Here is a 23,065-nt window from a genome sequence, read left to right on the forward strand (position 1 = left end):
TCACTCTGCCTCCCCAGGTACCTCCCAGTGTTTTCAAAAATTATAAAACTGGACTTAGAAAATCTAAGAGATTCTTCAGGGATATATAAAATTAGTGAAGGATCATGGATTAACTTCCTTATCTAAATTGCCAGGCCAAAACTTTAACTGAAATACTATTACTGTAAGGAACTTGGAAAAGGAAAAGCATCTTACAAATATAAAGTGCTACAGAAATGGTTAAATTAGATTGTCAAGCTCTCATTGCAATTATATTTCATAATATCAGTATCTCAATTCTTGAAATAAAATTTTCATCTATCATTAATTTTAGCTATTTCAAGTCCTAGCTCCTGGGAAAAAAAGCTTTTGGTCTCATTTCATTTAAGTATCATGATAAAGAATTAACTATTATTCCTATTTTAAAGCAATTATTTGTTTTACTATAATTTAAATCTTTCTAATTTTTCATTCCTATTTTAATTACATTAGTCAAACTTCTAGTAAATGCCAAAAATAGTTAAGTGCTAAAAATTCAAATTTAAAAATAAACATTTATATGAAGTTTTATTTTTCACTGAATTGCAGTTTAAATACTGGTTAATTCTATCATTGAGCCTAGGAGGCAAAAATGATTTCTAAGTTTTAGACAATATTCCATACTCCACTGTTCAAAAATTACACAGGTATTTCATAGTTAATACTTATCAAATATTTGCCCCAGAAATGACAATCTTTATTAAAAAATAATAGGTTAAGCCATCCATGAGAAGCAGAAGACTTCTTAGTTTCATTACAAATTGGAGTAGCTAGCAACAGGTTAAAAGATTCAAATAAGAAATCTGAGAAATATTTGTATTTTGCTTTATAAGCAATAATATTCTGTATTTAAGAGAATCTAAGACACCAAGACTAGATAGTTGGGACAAAAATAGAGACTTCAGAGCACAATTCATAAAATTATAATGAAACATGTTTTCTGAAATCATTCTTTCTTCTAAACTTACCAGCAACTAAAATTTAAAAAGCCATACTAATTGTCAAATATCTTGCTCTTCATAAACTACTCTACCTTTCTCTATATCCATTTTGCCAAAGATGGTCTTATTAAGATCTTCTAAAGTATTTAATACATTCGATAATTCGTAGTTTACAGCTGAAGTTCAAAATATATATATTTTTTAAAAAGGTTAAAGATATTTGTAAAGGAAGGAGACCTTCAAGCAGAAAAAGAATTTCTCAATCCTTATAAAATGAAAAAAGAGCCTGATGTTATTTGAGGAAAAAATGTGCAAAATTCCAGCAACTTTGTAGAAAGAATCCTTAAGCTCGCATACATATTTTAGAATAGCTGTCAGCTAGACTCCAACAATGTAAGGGCATAGAATTTCACCATGTAAATACTAAATAAAATCATTAAAAATTTTTAAAGTGTTTACCTGTGATAATAGGATGTAAGAGTTAGATTTCAATTTTATGTTCTTTTAAAAGGGACAATATTCTTTCTAGTACTACATGGAAAACAAATTAATTTTGTACTAATGACAAATTATTGTAAATACATTTATGAAAGATTGATATATATATATAAACTAAAGTAATATTGCTCTTTTCAAGCCTGTGTCTAATTGTTCACAAATCACTAAGAGAAATCTTCAAGACAGACAGTTAAATACACAAAACACTTACCTCTAAAATTTCATGCAGTGTTATCAGCTGTACTGTTGGTTCCTGAATGTTTTTCTTTGAGAGAAATTGTGAATACAAAGAATAAACATTTAAATTCTGCAAATGGCAGACATTAGACTGTATTTTTAAAATTAATATTTCTTAATGCAATGGTACAAGCTCTACTAATGGTGAATTAAAAATAACTCTGAAAATAAATAACCTGATTGTACTTAACAATCAGGTTCATAAAAATGCAGTTCAAACTTCTTTGACAATAAAAACTTTATAATTACTAGAAGATACAATTCAAACTATCCATAAATACATAACAGAAAAATTATAGTATACATATTATACATAATCATATAAAACAAAACCCAGCGTTTGAATCCCCCAACAAACATTTCCCAAACAAAAGACATTCCAGACTATATTTATATAATTTAAACAGGGAACTTGCCTCCCAGGGAGCCTTATTCATCTTTCTACAGTTCTTGATAATTCTTCATGTTAAGTCCAATCACTGGTTCTTTTTTTCTTGGAATGACACAGATAAATCTCATTCCAATTTTACTCAAAGTTCTTTAAATATGTGAAGACAGCTATTAAGAGCCTCAAATCTTCTCTTCTCCATATTAATCATCATTTGTTCCTTCAAGAATTTTTTCATATGCTATAGATTTTTAGGCCCCTCTATATCATGGTTGTTCTCTGAATGTGTTCTAATTTATCTTTCTTTTTTTTTTTTTTTTTTAAATCCAGGTGTGATGGGACCACCAAAGACGATAAAGAGACTCACTTCCATACTTGTAGATGCTAGAATTCTATTCATTATGTTTAAGATGCATTAGCTTTGGAGCATATAATTCACCCTGCTGACTTCTGTCTGAGCATACTATCAAATAAAAGGCCAAAGTCTTTTTCATATATCTGGTTAAAGTATGTCTCTCTCATTATTTTAATGTTTTAAACCCAAGAAAGATATTCTGTGTCTCGCTACTGAACATCATTCTATTTTATTTGGCCTAGTTCCTGGCCAGCTGAAAAAATATAGTCCTAATTCTGTCATATATGTATTTACTATCTAGCCCTCTTAGTTTCAAAAAATTTGGAAATTTTGTATGCATCTTTTAATTATAAAGTCAATATTACTGCTTAGTTGTAAAGACAGAAAGGAATCTTCCATTTTATAACATGTACCAATAGTTCCTATACTTTATAAAAAATGTTTATTATTTTTATTAATTTATTAAAATGTTTATTTGTAAGACTATGATTTCTTATTGAGCCCATACTGGCTTCTGGTAATTAATGCTTTCTTTTCAGAACACTTTCAGTCTTCTCAAACTGGTGTGTTTCTACTAGTGGAAATGCCTGGCAGGTTAAGAAAAAAAGTTGAAAAAAAAAGGGAGACTGAGATGTGCATATAAATCAGTGAGTTGTTATAGGATTAAGTTTAAGAGGCAAGGAACCACGGGCTAAATGAAATGGTCAAAATAAGTCTGTCAACAATTTCAGAAATGAATAAGAATGATAACAATAATGGATAGAATGAGGGACATAGTCCATAATAAATGAAGAAAGGGAAGAATAAAGAAAACACAGATTGTAAGAAACATAGGCAGAAATATTTCTTCTTTCCCTAGTATGCTCTCATTTACTCAACAAATATGAACTCAGAAGGCACTAGACTAGATATGCAAGATAGTAGAGATATAAAGATGAATAAAAGACATTAAGGAGTTCATAGTGCATGGTGGTGGGTGGGTGAGAAAGACAAAAATGACAATTACAAAATCACGTGATAAGCACTAATAAAGGGATGTCTATATTTCACACAGTGCTTCACACAAGAGATGATGTCTGAGCTGTCTTAGATAAGAATTTACTTTCCTCATGAGCTAGGAAAGGTTTCCTAGGCAGAGAGAATAGAAGGTATAAGGCAGAAAAAAGTAACAGATCAGAGGGGAAAAGAATCAAGGATGGCAAGAACAGTAAAGAGGTTTTTGCCTAGTTTAATGACAAGAAACCAAATGAAGAGTGGCAATGGAATGAATATATGAGAGTTTTTCAGAAAAGAATTGGGATGCAGAATCAAAATTAATTGACAATGCCAATTTAAGGGAAAAGGAATGCAAGAGAATTTCCAGGTTTCTAGTTCAGGAAACCAAGTAGGTAGCAATGCCATGCACCAAAAAAGAAGTAAATAGGAGTAAATACAAGTTAGTTGTTCTTTGTTTTGGTTTTGGTGGGGGCAGCAAGGATGAGGAAGGAAGATGGGAAGAGAAAAAGAGTTCAGTTTTGAACACGTCAAATTTACAGAGGGAAAGAGGAATCTGATATAAGCTTATTAATGTACATATATAGAACAAGTATGCTTGAAATAGTAAAAACAAAGATAAACCCAAAAGAAGGCAAAAGGAGGAACAAAGAACAGAATAGACACATGAAAACCGTATGACAAAATGGTAAATCTAAACCTAAGCATATCAGTAATCACACTGAAAGCTAATGAACGAAACATCCCAATTAAAAGATCATCAGTCTGGATAAAAAAAAAAAAAAGACCTAACCACAGGCCAGCTACAAGAAACATATTTAAATATAAGAAGATAGTTGAAAGTAAAAGAATGGAAAAGAATATACATACACATACTATTCATAAGAAATCTGTCTTGAAGTAAGGTAAGAAGTATTACTGGAGATAAAAAGGGTATTTCATAATTATCAGCATCAATTCATCAGGAAGACCTAACAATCCTAAATAGGAATGCACCTAATATTACACAGTTTCAAAATATACGAAGCAAGAAATGGACAGAACTAAAAGAAGTATAGTCAAATCCATAATCACATTTAACAACAAATCTCAATAAATAATAGGAACAGCAGAAAAGGCCAATAAGCATACAGAATATTTGTACACTTAATAACTTGACCTGACGTTTACTGAATACTATACTCAACATCTGGAGACTATATAATCTTTTCAAGACCATATGCTGGGTCATAAAAAAGGTCTCAGTAAATGTCAAAGGATTGAGATTAAACAGAGTATGTTCATGACCACTACAAAATTAAATAGGAACCAATACAAAAAGATAACTAGAAAACCTCCAAATGTTTAAAAATTAAGCCACACACTTTAAATAACCCATAAGTCAAAGAAGAAATTGCAAAGCAAATTAGAAAATGTTTCTGACCTCAAAGATAATGAAAATACAACATATTAAAACTTACAGAATGCAGCTAAAGCATGATTAGAGGGAAATTTTTATCTTTAAATGCATAGAATAGGAAATAAGAAAGATTTACAAATAGTAATCTGAGCTATCTCAAGAAGCTAAAAAAAGAGAAAATTAAACCTAAAGAAAAAAGAATGAAATAAAAACAAACAATAAAGCAAATCAGCAAAGCTAAGACTGGTTCTTTGAAAGGATTAATAAAATTGACCAAACCCAGGTAAAACTGATTTGAAAGAGGGAAAACAAATTACAATATCAGGCATGATATAGGAAACATGACTACTGACCCCACAGGCATTAAACAGAAATGCTCAGGTATTAAAAGAATCAGCATGCCCTGTAGTATCTAGGGACCCAAGATTTTAAATCACACCATTATGTTTCATGAGGGGACATATCAGAATCTTTTAAAAAAGGTTGAGGACAATTGTTCTAGGCAATTTCATCAAACCATGTCCATACTTTGCCTCATGACTAAGATGCCAGTAAGAGAAGGTTTAAGATAGGAAAAGTTGCAGAGCTGCAGAGCTGTATCTGTGAAGCAGTGAGGTGGATATGAACACAGTCAAAAGATTTAAACAGGAAAAATTGTCCTTCAAAAAGCTGGCTTAGTTTTGGTAATGGATGGTGATGGCAGAAGCAGAACACAATAAGTATAATTAATGCCACTGAATTGTACACTTAAAAATTATTAAAATGGAAAAATTTTTGTTATAAATGTTATCATTATCACAGTTAAAAAAAAAAGACAAGCTGTCTTTTAATTCACCATATATAATAGCCAGCTTCAGTTTATACAAATTCCAGAGCCTCAATGACCAAAATATATAAGTTAAATAGTACTTAAATATTTTATTTTACAGCAGTCTGGAATATATGTCCCATGTTATTTGCTGTAGGCCTATAGTCCTTGCATTTCAGATATTTATTAAAGCATGAGAAAGAAGGAAGAAAAGAAAATTCAGGGAGATGATTCATTAGAGATAAATAATTCCTATGGCCAGATATGTCATCAATACAAGACATATCAAGATACTCCAATACTCCTTTGTTCTATCTGCTCTGTAAGTAGAATGCAATTATAATGCCTATTCCACTTTCACAAGTTATATTTATTTATACTATAGACTGTTCTTAAAAAAAGGAAATAAAGTGGTTGTTCACAGTTCTACCACCCAATGAAATGTTTATTTGCTGTTTTGGAAAAGGTTTATTCCATCATAACTATCATTTAACAGTCAATAACTTATATTTAACTAATAGTTTTTAAAAAATATCTTCTGATTTAAAAAATTCAGAAAACATTGAAAAGCAAAAAAGAAAATAATCTCATATAATTCTAAACCATAGACATAAGCACTATTGCAGATTTGATACAAATTACTCATACAATTTAGTTATCAGTGAGCATTTCCTTAACTATTGTAATAGTGCTCACAATACTACTTTTAAAAGCTGAATATTTTTCCATCATAAAGCTACAATACAAAAAATATATTAAACAAATCCCATTTTATTGAACAATTACATTGCTTCTAATTTTAATAAATATTATAATGTGATGAGGGAATATTTCTGTATATGTATATAGGTGTGTAAATATTTGAAATATACAAAAACTTATCAAAAGTTTGCTTTTGAACCTACCTGAAACCATTTCAAATATATAGCTAAATGAATATTTGTTCTAAAACTTACCTTTTTCTTTTTAGCACTTTCATCAGGCAGAGGAAAATGGTCTTCTAGAAACTCACCCAAGGTAATTAAGAGTTTCTCCTTATATTCTCTTATACGAAGCATTTTAGTTTTCAGTCCATTAAAAATTCTAATAGATTAAAAAAATTAAGAGAAACATTTAGTTGACAAAATCCATATGCACATTCATAAAGTTGATCAAAAATTTTGTTGAACTTTGTTTGCTCAAACCAAATAAATAACTTTATGAAAGTAATATTCTCTATTTAACATGGAGGGAAACTAAAAGTATAAACAAGTCAAGCCATTCATAAAGGTCATGAACTAACGATTGGCAAAAGTTAGGGAAAAAACCTATGATTCCTAATAGAAATTTACCTTCTTTCCAACTATGTATTTTATGTTACATATAAAAGAAAATACTTTCTCCTATTCTAAAAATCTAATCAATACCTTGATTCAGAAAATGGTTCAACTTGATTTTTTAGTTCATTGTGTAGAACATTAAGAGATTCCAGTATCTGTTTTTGTTCATCCAACCACTGCTGCTCCCTTTAAACATGGAAACATAAAACAACAGCCAAATAAAACATTAACTGCCGATTTCAACACATATCAATGATTAATGGTAATTACAACATAATTTACCTTTCCAAGTCTTCCTGTAATTTTTCATTCTTTGATTGAAGAGTAGACAGTACCATTTCAAGATCATGTGTCAATTTTTGGAACTAGAACAAAATAATTCAAATAAATTGTTGAGTACTTAATCCTATGAATAGCTATAGGTTTGAATGACAGTGAAATTTACATATTGGTCTAGGACACATAACTTCACTTCATATATCAATAGCAAAAAAAGCCTAGTAGAAAGCCTTATAGAAGGCTAAATTTTAAAATATAAGAAGGAATTCTGAGCAATATATTTCAATTTCATTCTGAAAGGCAAGCTAATGGCAAGTTTTCAGTAATCAGGTAAATTAGGTCTCTTTTCTAAGAAGACCATACAAAAACGACACAAATGAAAATCATTCATTCAACAGACCTCTATTGATTAGTTATAGACTACCAGATATTGCTGAAAGGGGTGGGAATGCAAAAGTAGCCTCATAAGCAGGTAGCCTCTTTTCTACTAGGGCTGACTTTGGAACGACCTGAATAGCTGCTGGATTCTATTGCCACAAAGATGGTCCCCTTGAACAGCTCTTGATTGCCCAATAAAAAGCTGCTCAGTTTACGGTGGTTGTTCCAAGGGAGATGGACAGCATCCTGTTTGGAAGGCCACCTCCCCACAACTGTCTGACGGAAAAACTGACTGAAGAAGGGAAGAATAAATCTGCTTAGTGGACTGAACTGCAAGCTATTTCCCTGCAACGATGGAAGAATCAAACGATAAGAGGTTATCACATTTGGTTGTATACTGATTCATGGGCAGTGACCAATGTCCTGACCATCTGGTCAGGCAGATGGGCAATGAAAAACCAGACTACTGAAGAGATGCTCATGTGAGAAACAGTTCTATGGAAACCATTATTGGAATTTAAGAGGTTCATTAAAACAGGATATATTTACGCCCATCAGAAGAACTCCTTTCCAGAGATGATTGAAACCAACAAGTAGATTTCTTGGTGTGCACACTTCAGGTGCCCACCTGGGTTCATGAAATGAGTGAACATGGGGGAGCTGCAACAATACAGAGATAGGCTGATCAACAACATATTTCTTTTGCACCCTCTGAGATACAATGTGCCAAAAATAAGTGGACTGTCTACAAGCTATCTCTGTTGCTGATGGCTGCAGATGGCTATGGGGCAGAATCCTGGGGAAGAAGGTCCCTGTACCTCCCGCACACACAGCCAGCAAGTAGACTATATTAGAGCACTACTGGTAGTCCCAAGTGGCTATAAATGGATCCTGAGAGGAAAAGATACTTACTCTGGTCTGGGTATTACATTCCTGATGATGGATGCAAATTTCAAAACACTATAAAAGAACTGGATACTATACCAATTTGCACCACTGAGGTGCATTTCTTTGGATTGAGGAACACACTTTACAGCCCATAGTGCCCAAAAGTGGGCAAAGAGATGTCACATCAAATGGACATACGGTATTGCATATCATTCCTAGACAGGTTGGAATGAGAAACTGAAACAACTATTGTCTAAAACAGGAGTAGATACAGGCACAAAGGACTGGTTTACATACTTCCATGAGTATGTGCTCAGCATTTCTGAGCGCTCTGGGGGAGTGGGGAGGGGAGGATGCTGGTATGACTATTTAATTCTCCCACATATTGCCTACTTTCTTCTTTCCTAACTGATGCAGGAGTTCTGGGCCAGGGCTGCCACTGTGGTGGGTACTGGAAGCAGAGATGATATATAAACAAGAAACTAAAAATACTTGTAAACCTTTGTGCCAGAATTCTTAAAGACTGGATGGGATGGATTGTGTCTTCACACTATTCAGCAAAAATGGAGTTGACAATAAATGCTGCTCTATTACATAGTGGTTGAGATAGCCAACTAGTTCTGTACTTATAGAATCCTGTCCTACATGAATGGGAATGGAATGAAGAGGAGGCACTGCTAGACTGGATCCAGTGATCTGGATCAGCATAACAGCTGAACCTAATGGCCCTTCCAAAGGCATAAAAGTTTGAGTAAAACTCAAGAACAGAATTTATGGAAGTTGGCAAAGTAGGAAGCTCCAGAACCATGACAAAAAAACAACTATTGAACTGGCAGGAACTGTTTGAATCAGCTATTTTGAAACTCCAGAGTCTAGTGGAACACTGCATCATGCAGGGAGAAAGAGGTTGGCAAACTGTGATAAATACCAGTGAGTTTCACTTTCCCTACAGTGGCTATCATCCCCCAATCCACAGCATCATGGTAGGCAGTGGTGGGGACTGCTGCTTGGGCTGCTGGCACAGCTTATAAAGATCTACTCCTCCAAACTCTATGAGGGTACAGTCTTATTGCTGATAACTGCTTTTGATCAGCTACTTCAGCTTGCCGGGGCCCCTCTCTGAGGAAGGCCATTGTTCTAATCCCCTTCATGCAAAGGTGGGAAAGGAATCTTAAAGACATTAATGTACCTTAAAACTATGGAAAACAGTTAGAGGGCTACATTACCTCGGCAAGTGCTTAACCAAGAAAACACAGCTTTAAAACCATAGAAGAAGCCCCTAGTGCCCTAGCTGGCCCTTCCCTCAGGCCCTCCACAATTCAAGGTGGAGATAGATCGCACTCCATTGTGGGTTCCTGGCCCTGTTCCACAGAGAGAAGAGTGGTCCCTGTGTGTATACTGGGGTGCATGTATGTCAGTGGCAATCTATATGGTGGTGGTCTGAAGAACTGAGTCAAGGAACTCATCTGGGGTGCGCCTTCCCAGACTGTTCTGAAGGCAAAGAAATGGCTTGCAGATAGTTGGGACACGGTGAGAAAAATTAATTCAAAGCAGCTGGAGCAAAGGACTAACTGCATAAAGTCACACCAGAGAGTACTGGAAAGGGGTTGGAGTGGGTGAAATTGTATATCAAAGGGAATAGAAGGGAGTTCACTCAAATTCCTGTAAACTGTAAAAGGGGGAATTCATAAGGCCTCTAGCAAGCATAACTCCAGGAAAAGAGGCAAGGTCCATGGCACCACAGAGGGTCAGATAAAACAGACAGGACTCTCCACTTTGCATTTGCCTTGGGCTGATCTTCTTGATGGGGGCTAAACTCTAAAGAAGACCACCACCCAAAGCAGAGTCAATTTGTAAAGATTGTGAAGGATGATTTTTGTTTTGGTTTATTTGTTCTGATTAGCTACTAGCTTTCAAGAAAATCTCTTGTCATATCACTAGCGGTATAAAAACTTAAGGGGAGGTTGGGGCAAGATGGCGGCATAGAGAGGAGTGGAAGCTAAGCAGTCCCCCTGGAACAACTACAAAAAACCAGAAACAACTAGTAAATAATCCAGAATAACTGCGGGGGGACAAACGAGACCATCCACTCATCATACACCAACCTGAATTGGGAGGAATGCCCGAGAACACAGCATAAAATCTGTAAGTAAAACCTGCGGAACCAGGTCGGGAGACCCCCTCCCCCATAGCCCGAGCTGCGGAGCCGCGTGGTGCCAGAGAGAAGCTCTCTCCCAGCAAGCGAATACAGCTCAGCTGAGCTCCAACTGGGGTTTTAAGTAGCAAGTGTGAACTGCTCACTACAGGTACGCAGCCCCAAAAAACAGACAGAGGCTTTGGGCGACGACTGACCTGGGAGAGCCGGAGGGTCGCCTTGACTGGGTCTGAAGGGGACTATCTGTTTCTTTTTCGGCTCAGTGGAGAAAGCCCCAGTCATTTTAAGTTTCCAGGGCTGTGACTCGGGGAAGGGCAGAGACACCACAAGCAGAGAGAGAGACCATTGAAATGCTAATGACCTCCACCTGGGGGCTCTGTCTTCTCTAGAAGGAAAGGGGAGGGGCCCTTTCCATTCAGAACCAGACCCCAGAGCCTGGGGGAACACGGCCATACCTCCTCACACCAGTCAAGAATTATAGGCTAACAGGCGTCACCTGCTGGGCAGAAAAGCACAGTGACCCGAGGCATCAAAGGGTGGAGCAATTTTCTAAGACACACCCGCAGGGAAACCAGATACTGAATATTTCTTCCCTCTGTTCTGGTCTGGGAAAACCTGATTTGGATAAACAAGGAAACCATGCCTAGACAACAGAAAATTACAACCTACACTAAGAAAAACAAAGTTATGGCCCAGTCAAAGGAACAAACGTACACTTCAACTGAGATACAGGAATTTAAACAACTAATGCTAAATCAATTCAAAAAGTTTAGAGAAGATATTGCAAAAGAGATAGAGGCTGTAAAGGAAGCACTGGACATGTATACAGCAGAAATCAAAAGTTCAAAAAACCTACTGGTAGAATCTATGGAAATGAAAGGCACAACACAAGAGATGGAAGACACAATGGAAACATACAACAGCAGATCTCAAGAGGCAGAAGAAAACACTCAGGAACTGGAGAACAAAACACCTGAAAGCCTACACGCAAAGGAGCAGATGGAGAAAAGAATGAAAAAATATGAGCAACGTCTCCGGGAACTCAAAGATGAAACAAAGTACAATAATGTACGTATCATTGGTGTCCCAGAAGGAGAAGAGAGGGGAAAGGGGGCAGAAGCAATAATAGAGGAAATAATTAATGAAAATTTCCTATCTCTTAAGAAAGACATAAAATTACAGATCCAAGAAGCGCAGCGTACTCCAAACAGAAGAGATATGAATAGGCCTACGCCAAGACACTTAATAATCAGATTATCAAATGTCAAAGACAAAGAGAGAATCCTGAAAGCAGCAAGAGAAAAGCAATCCATTACATACAAAGGAAGCTTAATAAGACTATGTGTGGATCTCTCAGTAGAAACCATGGAGGCAAGAAGGAAGTGGTGTGATATGTTTAAGATACTGAAAGAGAAAAACCACCAACCAAGAATCCTGTATCCAGCAAAGCTGTCCTTCAAATATGAGGGAGAGCTCAAAATATTTTCTGACAAACAGACAATGAGAGACTTTGTGAACAAGATACCTGCCCTACAGGAAATACTAAAGGGAGCACTACAGGGTGATAGAAGACAGGAGTGTGTGGTTTGGAACACAATTTTGGGAGATGGTAGCACAACAATGTAAGTACACTGAACAAAGGTAACTATGAATATGGTTGAGAGAGGAAGGTGGGGAGCACATGAGACACCACAAGAAAGGAGGAAAGATAATGACTGGGACTGTGTAACTTGGTGAAATCTAGAGTATTCAACAATTGTGATAAAATGTACAAATATGTTCTTTTACGAGGGAGAACAAGCAAATGTCAACCTTGCAAGGTGTTAAAAATGGGGAGGCATTGGGGAGGGATGCAATCAGCATAAACTAGAGACTGTAACTAATAGAATCATTGTATTATGCTTCCTTTAATGTAACAAAGGTGATATACTAAGGTAAATGCAGATAAGAAGGGGGGATAGGAGAGGCATGTTAGACACTTGACATTGGTGGTATTGTCTGATTCTTTATGGTGGGCAATGTCCATGATCAACTGTACAAATACTAGAAATCACTTCATGAACCAGAACAAATGTATGACAATACAATTAGAAATTAATAATAGAGGGGCATATAGGAAAGAACTATATACCTATTACAAACTATATACTACAGTTAGTAGTATTTCAACATTTTTTCATAAACAATAACAAACGTACTATATCAATACTAGGAGTCAACAATTGAGGGGGGTTGGTTAGGGATAGGGGAGGATTAGAGTTTCCTTTTCTTTTTTTCTTTTTTCATCTTTCACTTTATTTCTTGTCTGGAGTAATGAAAAGTTTCTAAAAATTGAACAAAAATTAAGTGTGATGGATGCACAGCTGTATGAGGGTACCCAGGGGCAAGTGATTGTACACTTTGGATCTTTGGATAATTGTATGGTATCTGAACAATCTCAATAAAAATGAAAAAATGAAAAAAAAAAAAAAAAAAAAAAAAAAAAAAAAAAAAAAAACTTAAGGAACAGACAGATCAGGAACTAAATCTTAGAGTTAACACATTAAAATATTGAACTGTAGTATGCAACAGTAGGTCATAAGACAAAAAAACAGCAAGTTATAGCCCATCCAAAGGAACAAGATAAAAATCCAGAAAACATCAACGAAGAGGATCAGATTTTGGACTTATAGAACAATGATATTTTAAAAATGATCCTCATTATGTTCAGGAAGACAAAGAAACAGAGAAAGAACTAATGTTTATAAGGAAAACAATGAATGAACAACATGGGAATCTCTCTGAGATTCTCAATTGAACCAAACAGAAATACTGGAGTTGAATACAATGACTGAAATGAAAAATTCCCTAGAGGGTTTCAACAACAGAATGGAGTGAAAGAAGAAAGATTCAGTGATCTCAAAGATAAGAAAATTGAAATGATTCGGGTTGAGGAAAAGCAAGAAAAAAGAATAAAAAAGAGTGACCAGAACTTGAGAGACCTGTAGAATATCACAAGTGTACCAATATATGCATTATGGAGTCCTAGAAGAATAAGAGAGAAAGGAGCATAAGGAGTACTCAAAGAAATAATGTCAGAAAATTTCCCAAATTTAAAAAAATACATGAATATGCATACACAAGAAGCACAACAAACCCCAAATAGGAGAAACACAAAGAGGACTATGCCCAACACAGAGTAATCAATCTGTCCAAGAATATTGAAAGCTGCAGGAGAAAAGCAACAAGTACAAGGGAATCCCAATAAGTCTAAGTGTAAATTTCTCATAAGAAACCATGGAGGCAAGAAGGCAGTGGTACAAAAAATTTAAAGGGCTGAAAGAAAACAAATGCCAACCAAGGATTTTATATCTGGCAAGAATTTCTTTCAAAAATGAGAGTGATTAAGACACTCCCAGATAAACGGAAGCTGAGGGAGTTCATTATCACTAGGCCTGCTCTAGAAGCAATGCTAAAGGGAGTTCTTCAGACTGAAAGAAAAGGAAACTACACAGTGGACCAAAGCAGACTAAGAAAATAAAGACCTCCAATAAAGTTACCCATATGGGTAATTATAAATGTCAGTACTATTGCACTGTATTTTGGGTATATAACTCCACTTCTTACTTCTTCAAGTGCTAAAATGCAAATGCATACAAAGCAAATGCAAAAAAAAGCAAAGAAAAATCTGTGGTTTTGGATATACAATGTAGAATTTGTAACAAATACAAAAAAGGTGGGGGTTGGAAGGGTATATGAACAGTGTATGTACATACTATTGAAGATAAGTTGGCATTAAATAACATGATTGTTACAGATTTAGGATCTTAAATTTTTAAACTCATGGTAACCAAAAAGAAAAACATGAAAAATATAGTCTGAAAGAAATAAAAAGGGATTCAAAATGGTACAATACAAAAATCAAATAAATATAAAGCAGGCATTAGTGAAAGGACTGAGGGTCAAAAAAGGTAGAAGACTTACTAAGACAAAATGGCAAAAGGAAGTCCTGCATTAGTAGTTACTTTAAATGTAAATGGGAAAGAAAGCCACAGGGAAGAGCCAGAAACTGAAAGTCAGTGGGAACCCAGAAGAGAAATAAATGAGTGGCCCTCACCATGTGATGTGAAGAGAGATGTAATCCAAAGAACCCCAAGGGTTACAGCAAGCCAGCTCCAGAATGCTATGTGTTTTGTCTTACATTATTATACCTACTACAACTCTCTTTTGAGAACTGCATGGTGTAGTTTTTTTTCCATCCTTTTACTTTCAACCTACTTATGTCTTTGATTTTAAGGTGAGTCTCTTGTAAACAGCATAGAATTGGAAGTTTTTTGTTTTTGTTTTTGTTTTATCCATTCTGGCAATGTCGGCCCTTTGACTGGATAGTTCAATTTACATTTTTTAAAACATTTTTTTATTGTGAAATATAACATATATGCAGAAAAGTGATAAATTTCAAACAGGTAGTTATACAGCAATTTCAAGTATAACATGAGTTACATTTCCACAATTACAGGTATTTACTTCTGGCTGTTCTAATACACTAGAAACTAAAAAGAAATTATCTATATAATGATTCAGTAGCCTTAATCATTTTTTAAACTCTTAACTTCTCGGCTACAACTCCTCCCTCTCATTTGATCATTTTCTCAGTCTTCATGGCTATTTGGGCAATGATGATTCTAACTTCATGTTGAAAAGGAGTGTAGACAATATGCAGCAGGAGAATTCAACTGGTTGATGTTCTGGGAGAAACTGGTACCTCTAAGTTATCTGACATAGGAAAAATCTGGAGGTTTTAAGTTTCTGGAAAATAAACTTCATAAGTAAAACTTTTATAGAGACTTAGAGCCCTGGGTTTTCTTTAGGGTTTTCAGGAATACTGGTGGTTGGGGTTTGGCATACCACAGCAATTTGAAAAAATGCCTGAAGCTTGCATAAGAGTAACCTTCAGAATGACCTCTTGACTCTATTTGAAATCTCTCAGCCACTGAAACTTTATTTCATTTCATTTCTTTTCCCCCTTTTGGTCCAAGAAGGCTTCCTCAATCCCACAATGCCAGGACCAAGCTCATCCCCACAAGTCATGTCCCACATTGCCACTGACATTTACACCCCTGGGAGTCACGTACCACATAGAGGGGATGGCAGTGAGTTTACCTGCACAGTTGGCTTAGAGAGAGAGGCTAAACCTGAGCAACAAAAGATGTCTCTGGGGGTGACTCTTAGGTACAGTTTTAAGTAGGTTTAGTCGCTCCTTTGCAGTAACAAATGTCATAAGGGCAAGCCCCAAGATCAAGGGCTCGGCCTTCTAAATTGGTAGCCTACAATGCTTGTGAGAATATCATTAATTTCCCAGGTGGGGAAATATAATGTTTCCACATTTTCTCACAGTCCCTCAAGGGAGCTTTGCAAATACATTTTTATTCCCTGCCCAAATTACTCTGAGATGTATTGGGGCTTCACACTAACCTGCACAAACCAACCAGATTTCACTCTCTATTCAAAGTTCCATGTAATTATGGTGTTTTGAATAAACTGACCATACAAGTTAAATTGCATAGTGTGTTACAAAAAATATAGATTTTGCACCTAATAAACATTGCTAACTTTGGTCTCACAAAAAAAGTCGAAGTTTTAAAAACACCATCAATATCATTCTTTACCCTTTAGTCTGATTTATCTTAGTCCTAACCAAGTCCTTATTGTTCATATCTCTAATTGAAGTCTGACCTCTTTTTTCAGTCTCCTTAACATTTGCTCTATGGGGTAATGCTGACATTCATAGCTGCTAGACCCTGGCTCTGAGACTCAGGTGTCATACAAATACACAAAATTCCAGCGACCGACCAGGTTATACACAAAGAGCTCAGCATCTCAGAATTCAAAAATAACCATTACAACTCAGGAACAGATATAGCTGCTGTAAGAGCTTACAATCTAGGAACTTTTATAATAAGCTTTCCCCTGATAACCTATGCTCTCAGACTCAATTTCCAGAGTTTTCACATTATAGTTTGTCCATATTAATGAGGCATTATGTTTTTCTTTCCATTTCTGGTTTATTTCACTCAACATACTGTCCTCAATATCCATTCACCTCACAACTTCACTACTTGTAGAAGCTCAATATTCCACTGTATGCACACGCTAAAGTTCGCCCTTCTGTTCATCAGTTGATATACCCTTAGACCACCTCCATCCCCTGCAAATTGTGAATACTGACACCATAAACCCCACTGTGCAATGTCTATTCGTGTCCCTCTTTTCAGTTCTTCCAACTATATACCCAATATCCAAGGTGCAGGACCATATGGCAACCCCACAGTTAGCTTCCTGTGGAACCACCACACTGCCCTCCAGATAGGCTGCACCATTCTACTTCCCTGCCAACAGTGACTAGGTACATCCCTTTCTCCACATTTTCTCCAGTACTTGTATCCCTCTGTTCATTTTTTAGATGGTGTTATTCACACACCATACATTCCCTCCTAAGTAACAATCAATGGTTCCCTGTATAATCACACAGGTATGCATTCATCACCACTATCTATAAAAGGACATTTCTGTTTTTTCCACAAAGAGGAAGAGGCAAAAAAAAGTAAAAAGAAAAAAGAAAAAGAACAAAAAGACAACTAAAAAGGAACAAAAAGACAACTAAGGAACAAAAAATAAAATTAAAATAAAACACAATAAAAAAGTCAAACACCACCACCAACACCAAGAATCCCATACCCGCCTCCTCCCCGCCTTTATATTCTCCTCTTATACACAGTTAGCTTTGGTGTATTGCCTTTATTACAATTAATGGAAGCAAATTACAATGTTACTGTTAACTATAGACTCTGGTTTATATTGATTGTATTTTTCCCCAATACTGCCCCATTTTTAACACCCTGCAAAGTTGACATTCTTTTGTCCTCCCTCATGTAAAAACATATTTGTACATTTAATCACAATCACTGACCACTCTAGGTTTCACTAAGTTATACACTCCCAGTCTTTATCTACTATCTTTCCTTCTGGTGTCCTACATGCCCCTAACCTTCCTCTTTCACGGTACTCAAAGTCATCTTTGTTGAGTGCACTTAAATTATTGTGCTACCATCACCAAATACTGTGCTCCCAACCTCCCTCTCCTGTCCTTTCCTATCTGCCTGTACTGCTCCCTTTAGTATTTACTGTAGAGCAGGTATCTTGTTCATAAACTCTCTGTGTCTGTTTGTTTGAGAATATTTTAAACTCTCCCTCATATTTGAAGGACAGTTTTGTTGGATATAAAATTCCTGGTTCATGGTTTTTCTCTTTCAGTAGTTTGAATATGTCGCATCACTTCCCTTTCACCTCCATGGCTTCTACTGAGAAATCTGCATAGTCTTATCAAGCTTCCCTTGTATGTGATGGATAGCTTTTCTCTTGCTGCTTTCAGAATTCTCTCTTTGTCTCTGACATTTGATTTGATAATCTGATTATTAAGTGTCTTGATGTAGGTCTATTCGGATCTATTCTGTTTGGGTACACTGCATTTCTTGGATCTGTAACTTTATGTCTTTCATAAGAGATGGGAAATTTTCAGTGATTATTTCTTCCATTATTGTTTCTGCCTCTTCTCCCTTCTCTTCTCCTTCTGGGACACTCATGACATGTACATGCATGTGCTCCATGTTGTCATTCAATTCCCTGAGACACTGCTCATATTTTTCCATTCCTTTCCCTATCTGTTCTCTTGTGGATAGCATTACAGATGTGCTAACCTCCAGTTTATGAATCTTTTCTTCTATCTCTTCTAATCTGCTGTCGTATGTCTTCATTGTGTTTTTCATCTCTTATATTTGCCTATCATTCCCATAAGTTCTGCCAATTGTTTTTTAAAACTTTTGAGTTCTTTCTTTTGCTTGCCTGATGTCCTCTTTATATCCTTCATCTCTTTTGCCATATCTTCCCTCAACTTGCTGATTTGATTTTTTAGTTGACTTAGGAGATTTGTTTGATTAATAATTAGTTGTTTCAATTCCTGTATCTCAGTTGAAATGTAAATTTATTCCTTTGACTGGGACATATCTTCGTTTTTCCTTATGTGATTTGTAATTTTTTGTTGTCTAGGCACCTGGTTTCCTTGGTTACCCCAATCAGATTTTCCCAGACCTGATGGGCTCAGGTCTTAGGAGGAGACTATATTCAGTTTCTAAACAATGTACACTTAAACAAAACCAATACAGCAAAGAAGAAATCACAAGAGAAATTAGGAAATATCTTGAGGCGAATGAAAATGAGAACACAGCATGTCAAAACTTATGCAATACAACAACTAATGCTTACATTAAAAAAGAAGAAATCTGTTAAATCAATTTCAAAACTGGATATTCTAGAAAACAAGAGTGAACTAAACCCAAAGTTAGCCAATGGAAGGAAACAGCAAAGATAAGAGTGGAGATACATGAAATAGAGAATAAAAAAAAGAAAATAGCAACATAACAAAAAGTTGGTTCTTTGAAAAGATCTTTGAAAAGATCAGTAAAACTGACAAACCTTTAGCTAGACTGATGAAGAAAAAATGAGAGGATACAAATAATGAAAATCAGAAATGTAAAGGGGGATATTACTACTAACTCCACAGAAATAAAAAGGACAATAAGAGGATACCACAGACAACGGTATGTTCACAAATTAAATAACTAGATGAAATGGACAAATTCCAAGAAACATACAAATGATCAATACTGACTCAGGAAATAGAAGATCTCCACAAAACAATAACTAGTAAAGAGATTCAATCAGTAATCTTTCCCAAAAAGAAAAGCCAAGAACCAGGTGGCTTCACAGGTGAATTTTACCAAACATTCCAAAAAGAATTAACATCAATCCTGTTCAATCTCTACCAAAAAAGAAACCAACATCACCCTCATGCCAAACTGTCATAAAGATAGCAGAAGAAAAGAAAATTACAGACCAATATCCCTTATCAATACAGATGCAAAAATCCTCCACAAAATTTTAGCAAACCGAATGTAACAAAACTTTAAAGGAATCATACACCATGAGCAAGTAGGATTTATCCCAAGTGTGCAAGCGTGGCTCAACATAAGACAATCAATTACTGTAACAGACCACGTTAACAGAATGAAGGAAAACTATACGATCATTTCATTTGATGCAGAAAAGCTATTTGATAAAAGCCATCACACTTCTTGACAAAAAACACTTCGAAAACTAGAAATAGAAGGAAACTTCCTCAACACAATAAAGGGCAAATATGAAAAACCCACTGCTCACATCATATTCAATGGTCAAAGACTGAAAGCTTTCCCTCAAAGATCAGGAAGAAGACAAGGATGCCCAATGTCACCATTATTATTCAACATTGTACTGCAAGTGCTAGCCAGAGAAATATGCAAGACAAAAAAATAAAAGGCCCCCAAGTTGGAAAGGAAGAAGTAAAATGTTCTCTATTTCCAGATGACATGATCCTATATACAGAAAATCCTGAACGATCCACAAGGCTATTACAATGAATAAGCAAATTCAGCAAAGTGGTGGGGTATAAAATCAACATGCAGAAATCAATGTTTCTATTCACTGGTAATGAGCAATCTGAAGAAGAAATCAAGAAAACAATTCCATTTACAATAGCAACTAAAAGAATAAAATACCTTGGTTAAATTCAACCAGAGATGTAAAGGACTTGTACACAGAAAACTACAAAACATTGTTAAAAGAAATCAAAGACAATCTAAATAAACCGAAGGACATCCCATGTTCATGGATTAGAAGACTAAATACTGTTAAGATGTCAATTCTACCCAAAGCATTTTACAGATTCAACGCAATCCTAATCAAAATTCCAACAGCCTTCTTTGCAGAAATGGAAAAGCTAATCATCTAACTTATATGGAAGAATAAGGGTCCCCATAGCCCAAAGCCATCTTGAAAAAGAAGAACAAGTTGGAGAACTCACACTTCCTGATGTTAAACCTTATTACAAAGCTACAGTAATCAAAACAGTATGGTACTGGAACAAGGACAGACATATAGACCAATGGAATCAAATTGAGAGTTTAGAAATCAACCATCACATTTATGGCCAACAGATTTTTGACAAGGGTGCCAAAGTCCACTCAACAGGGAAAGAACAGTCTTCTCAACAAAAGATATGGGAAAACTGGATATCCATATGCAAAAGAACAAAAGTGGACTCCTAACTCATGTCATATACAAAAATCAATTTGAAATGAACCGAAGACCTATATATAAGAACCAGAACTATAAAACTCCTAGAAGGAAACATAGGGAAGTATCTACAGAACTTTGTGTTAAGCAATGGTTTTTTAGACTATTCACCAAAAGCACAAGCAACAAAAGAAAGACTAGATAGGGATCTCATCAAATTTAAAAACTATTGTTCCTCAAAGGACTTGAACATGAAAGTGAAAAGACAACCTATACAATGGGAGAAAATGTTTGGAAATCACATATCTGATAAGGATTTAATATCCAGAATATATAAAGAAATCCTACAACTTAACAACAAAAAGACAAACAACCCAATTAAAAAATGGGCAAAAACTTGAATAGACATTTCTCCAAAGAAGACACACTAGTGGCTACAAAGCACATGAAAAGATGCTCAACATCATTAGCCAAAAGGTAACACAAATCAAAACCACAATGAGATACCATTTCATAACCACTAGATTGGCTACTATTTACAAAAAAAAAAAAAAACAAACAGAAAATTACAGTTGTTACAAAGAATGTGGAGAAATAGGAACACTCATTCATTGTTGGTGGGAATGTAAAATGGTGCAGCTCTTGTGGAAGGCAGTTTGGCAGTTTCTCAGAAAGCCAAGAACAGAATTAACATATCACTGCGCAATTTCACTTTCTAGGTATATACCCAAAAGAATTAAAAGCAGGGACTCCAACAAATATTTGCACACTAATGTTTTCAACAGCTTTATGAACAATTGCCCAAAAGATGGAAGCAACCCAAGTGTCCATCAACCAATGAGTGGATAAACAAAATGCATTATATACATATAATGAAATATTATTGAACCATAAAAAGGAATGAAGATCTGATACATGTGACAACAGGGATGAACCTTAAAGATATCATGTTGAGTGATATAAGCCAGACACAAAAGGTCAAATATTGTATGATCTCACTGATATGAAATAATTACAATAAGCAAACTCATAGAAACAGAAACTGGAATGTAGGTTACCAGGGGCTTGGTGGGGGTAGGGAATGAGAAGTTAATCTTTAAATTGGACAGAGTTTCTATATGTGTTGATGGAAAAGTTTTGGTAATGGATGGTGGTGATGGTGTGAATGTAATTAATAGCACTGAATTATATATGCGAACGTGGTTAAAAAGGGAAATTTTAGGTTGTATATATGTTATTAGAATAAAAATTTTAAAAAACCATAGGACTGTACAACACAGTGAACCCTAATAAAAACCATGGAATATACTAAAATTTACAGTTATAAAAATATTCTTTCATCAATTGAAATAAATATACCACACTAATGTTAGCTGTTAATAATTGGGTGGTCTACCAGTATGCTGTATTTTATGCATGATATTTCTATAAACCTACAACTTCTCTAATAAAATAAATAAACAAAAATCAATGACAAATGGAAAGAAGAAATAGCTGAGGGTAAAGGAATGAATAAATGTGTTTTGCAATGATGGAAATCCACGGCCTTGGAGCCTTGAAAGAGGCTCCAAGGAAGAGAAAAATATTGTCTCTAGAATAATTATCCAGATCCCTGAATATGTTTGCCAAGACCATTCCTGGTTGTAGAACCTGGCAGGGTCAAATGGAAGTTTAATCACCTGTGTGGCCTTACCTGTGAGGTCATATCCTATGACCAGTTGTCACTAAAAAGATTATCATTTGAGAAGAGATTTCTGGGAGCTACTCCCCATTGGGCCATCGAATCATGCAATGCACAACTCATAGCAGACTTATTACTGTGTAACTATTAATCTTGATGCATAAGTGCTTAAAAAGCTCCCTGATTACAAAGGACAAAAATATAGCAGCTGTATGTCTGACATGCCACAGTATTCTGTGCACAAATACATATATCACCCTTGTTTTATGGGTTGAAAGCTGTAAAACAGAATAGGGGAAGACAGTGAGTTTCTGATGGGAATAAAGCAGTAGGCTTCATGTGGTAATCCCGAATGCCCCTGGAGAATGGTTGCACACCAGGAAGACAAAGGTTATAGAGGCCTTACGACATACTCAGACTAAATTATATCTGCATGTGACTACCACTCATCTAATCCTAGTATGGCGGCCCAACATTTTTGGGTACAAAACATGTATCCTAACTGCATTCAAGCCATTAGTACACAATGGCGACATATATGGTGGATTAAACACTGATCCACAGACAGAAAATGCCACT

The 23,065-nt window shown here is 35.5% G+C and overlaps 1 protein-coding gene across 3 annotated transcripts in view; it reads right to left on the reverse strand.

Moving 5' to 3' along the window:
* CENPK (centromere protein K) overlaps window positions 1-23,065 on the reverse strand; it is a 98,550-nt gene that overhangs the window by 48,281 nt on the left and 27,204 nt on the right. For all 3 annotated transcript variants that reach the window (XM_037802148.1, XM_037802149.1, XM_037802147.1), the window contains exons 6-9: window positions 7,239-7,321; window positions 7,044-7,142; window positions 6,594-6,720; window positions 1,669-1,722 (exon numbers count right to left, since the gene is read on the reverse strand). In XM_037802148.1, coding sequence (XP_037658076.1) covers window positions 1,669-1,722; window positions 6,594-6,720; window positions 7,044-7,142; window positions 7,239-7,321 — 363 coding nt within the window. The remainder of the gene's footprint in view (window positions 1-1,668; window positions 1,723-6,593; window positions 6,721-7,043; window positions 7,143-7,238; window positions 7,322-23,065) is intronic.

This window comes from Choloepus didactylus, chromosome 13, assembly GCF_015220235.1.
Source record: "Choloepus didactylus isolate mChoDid1 chromosome 13, mChoDid1.pri, whole genome shotgun sequence".
In the NCBI taxonomy this organism is placed as follows: Eukaryota; Metazoa; Chordata; class Mammalia; order Pilosa; family Megalonychidae; genus Choloepus; species Choloepus didactylus.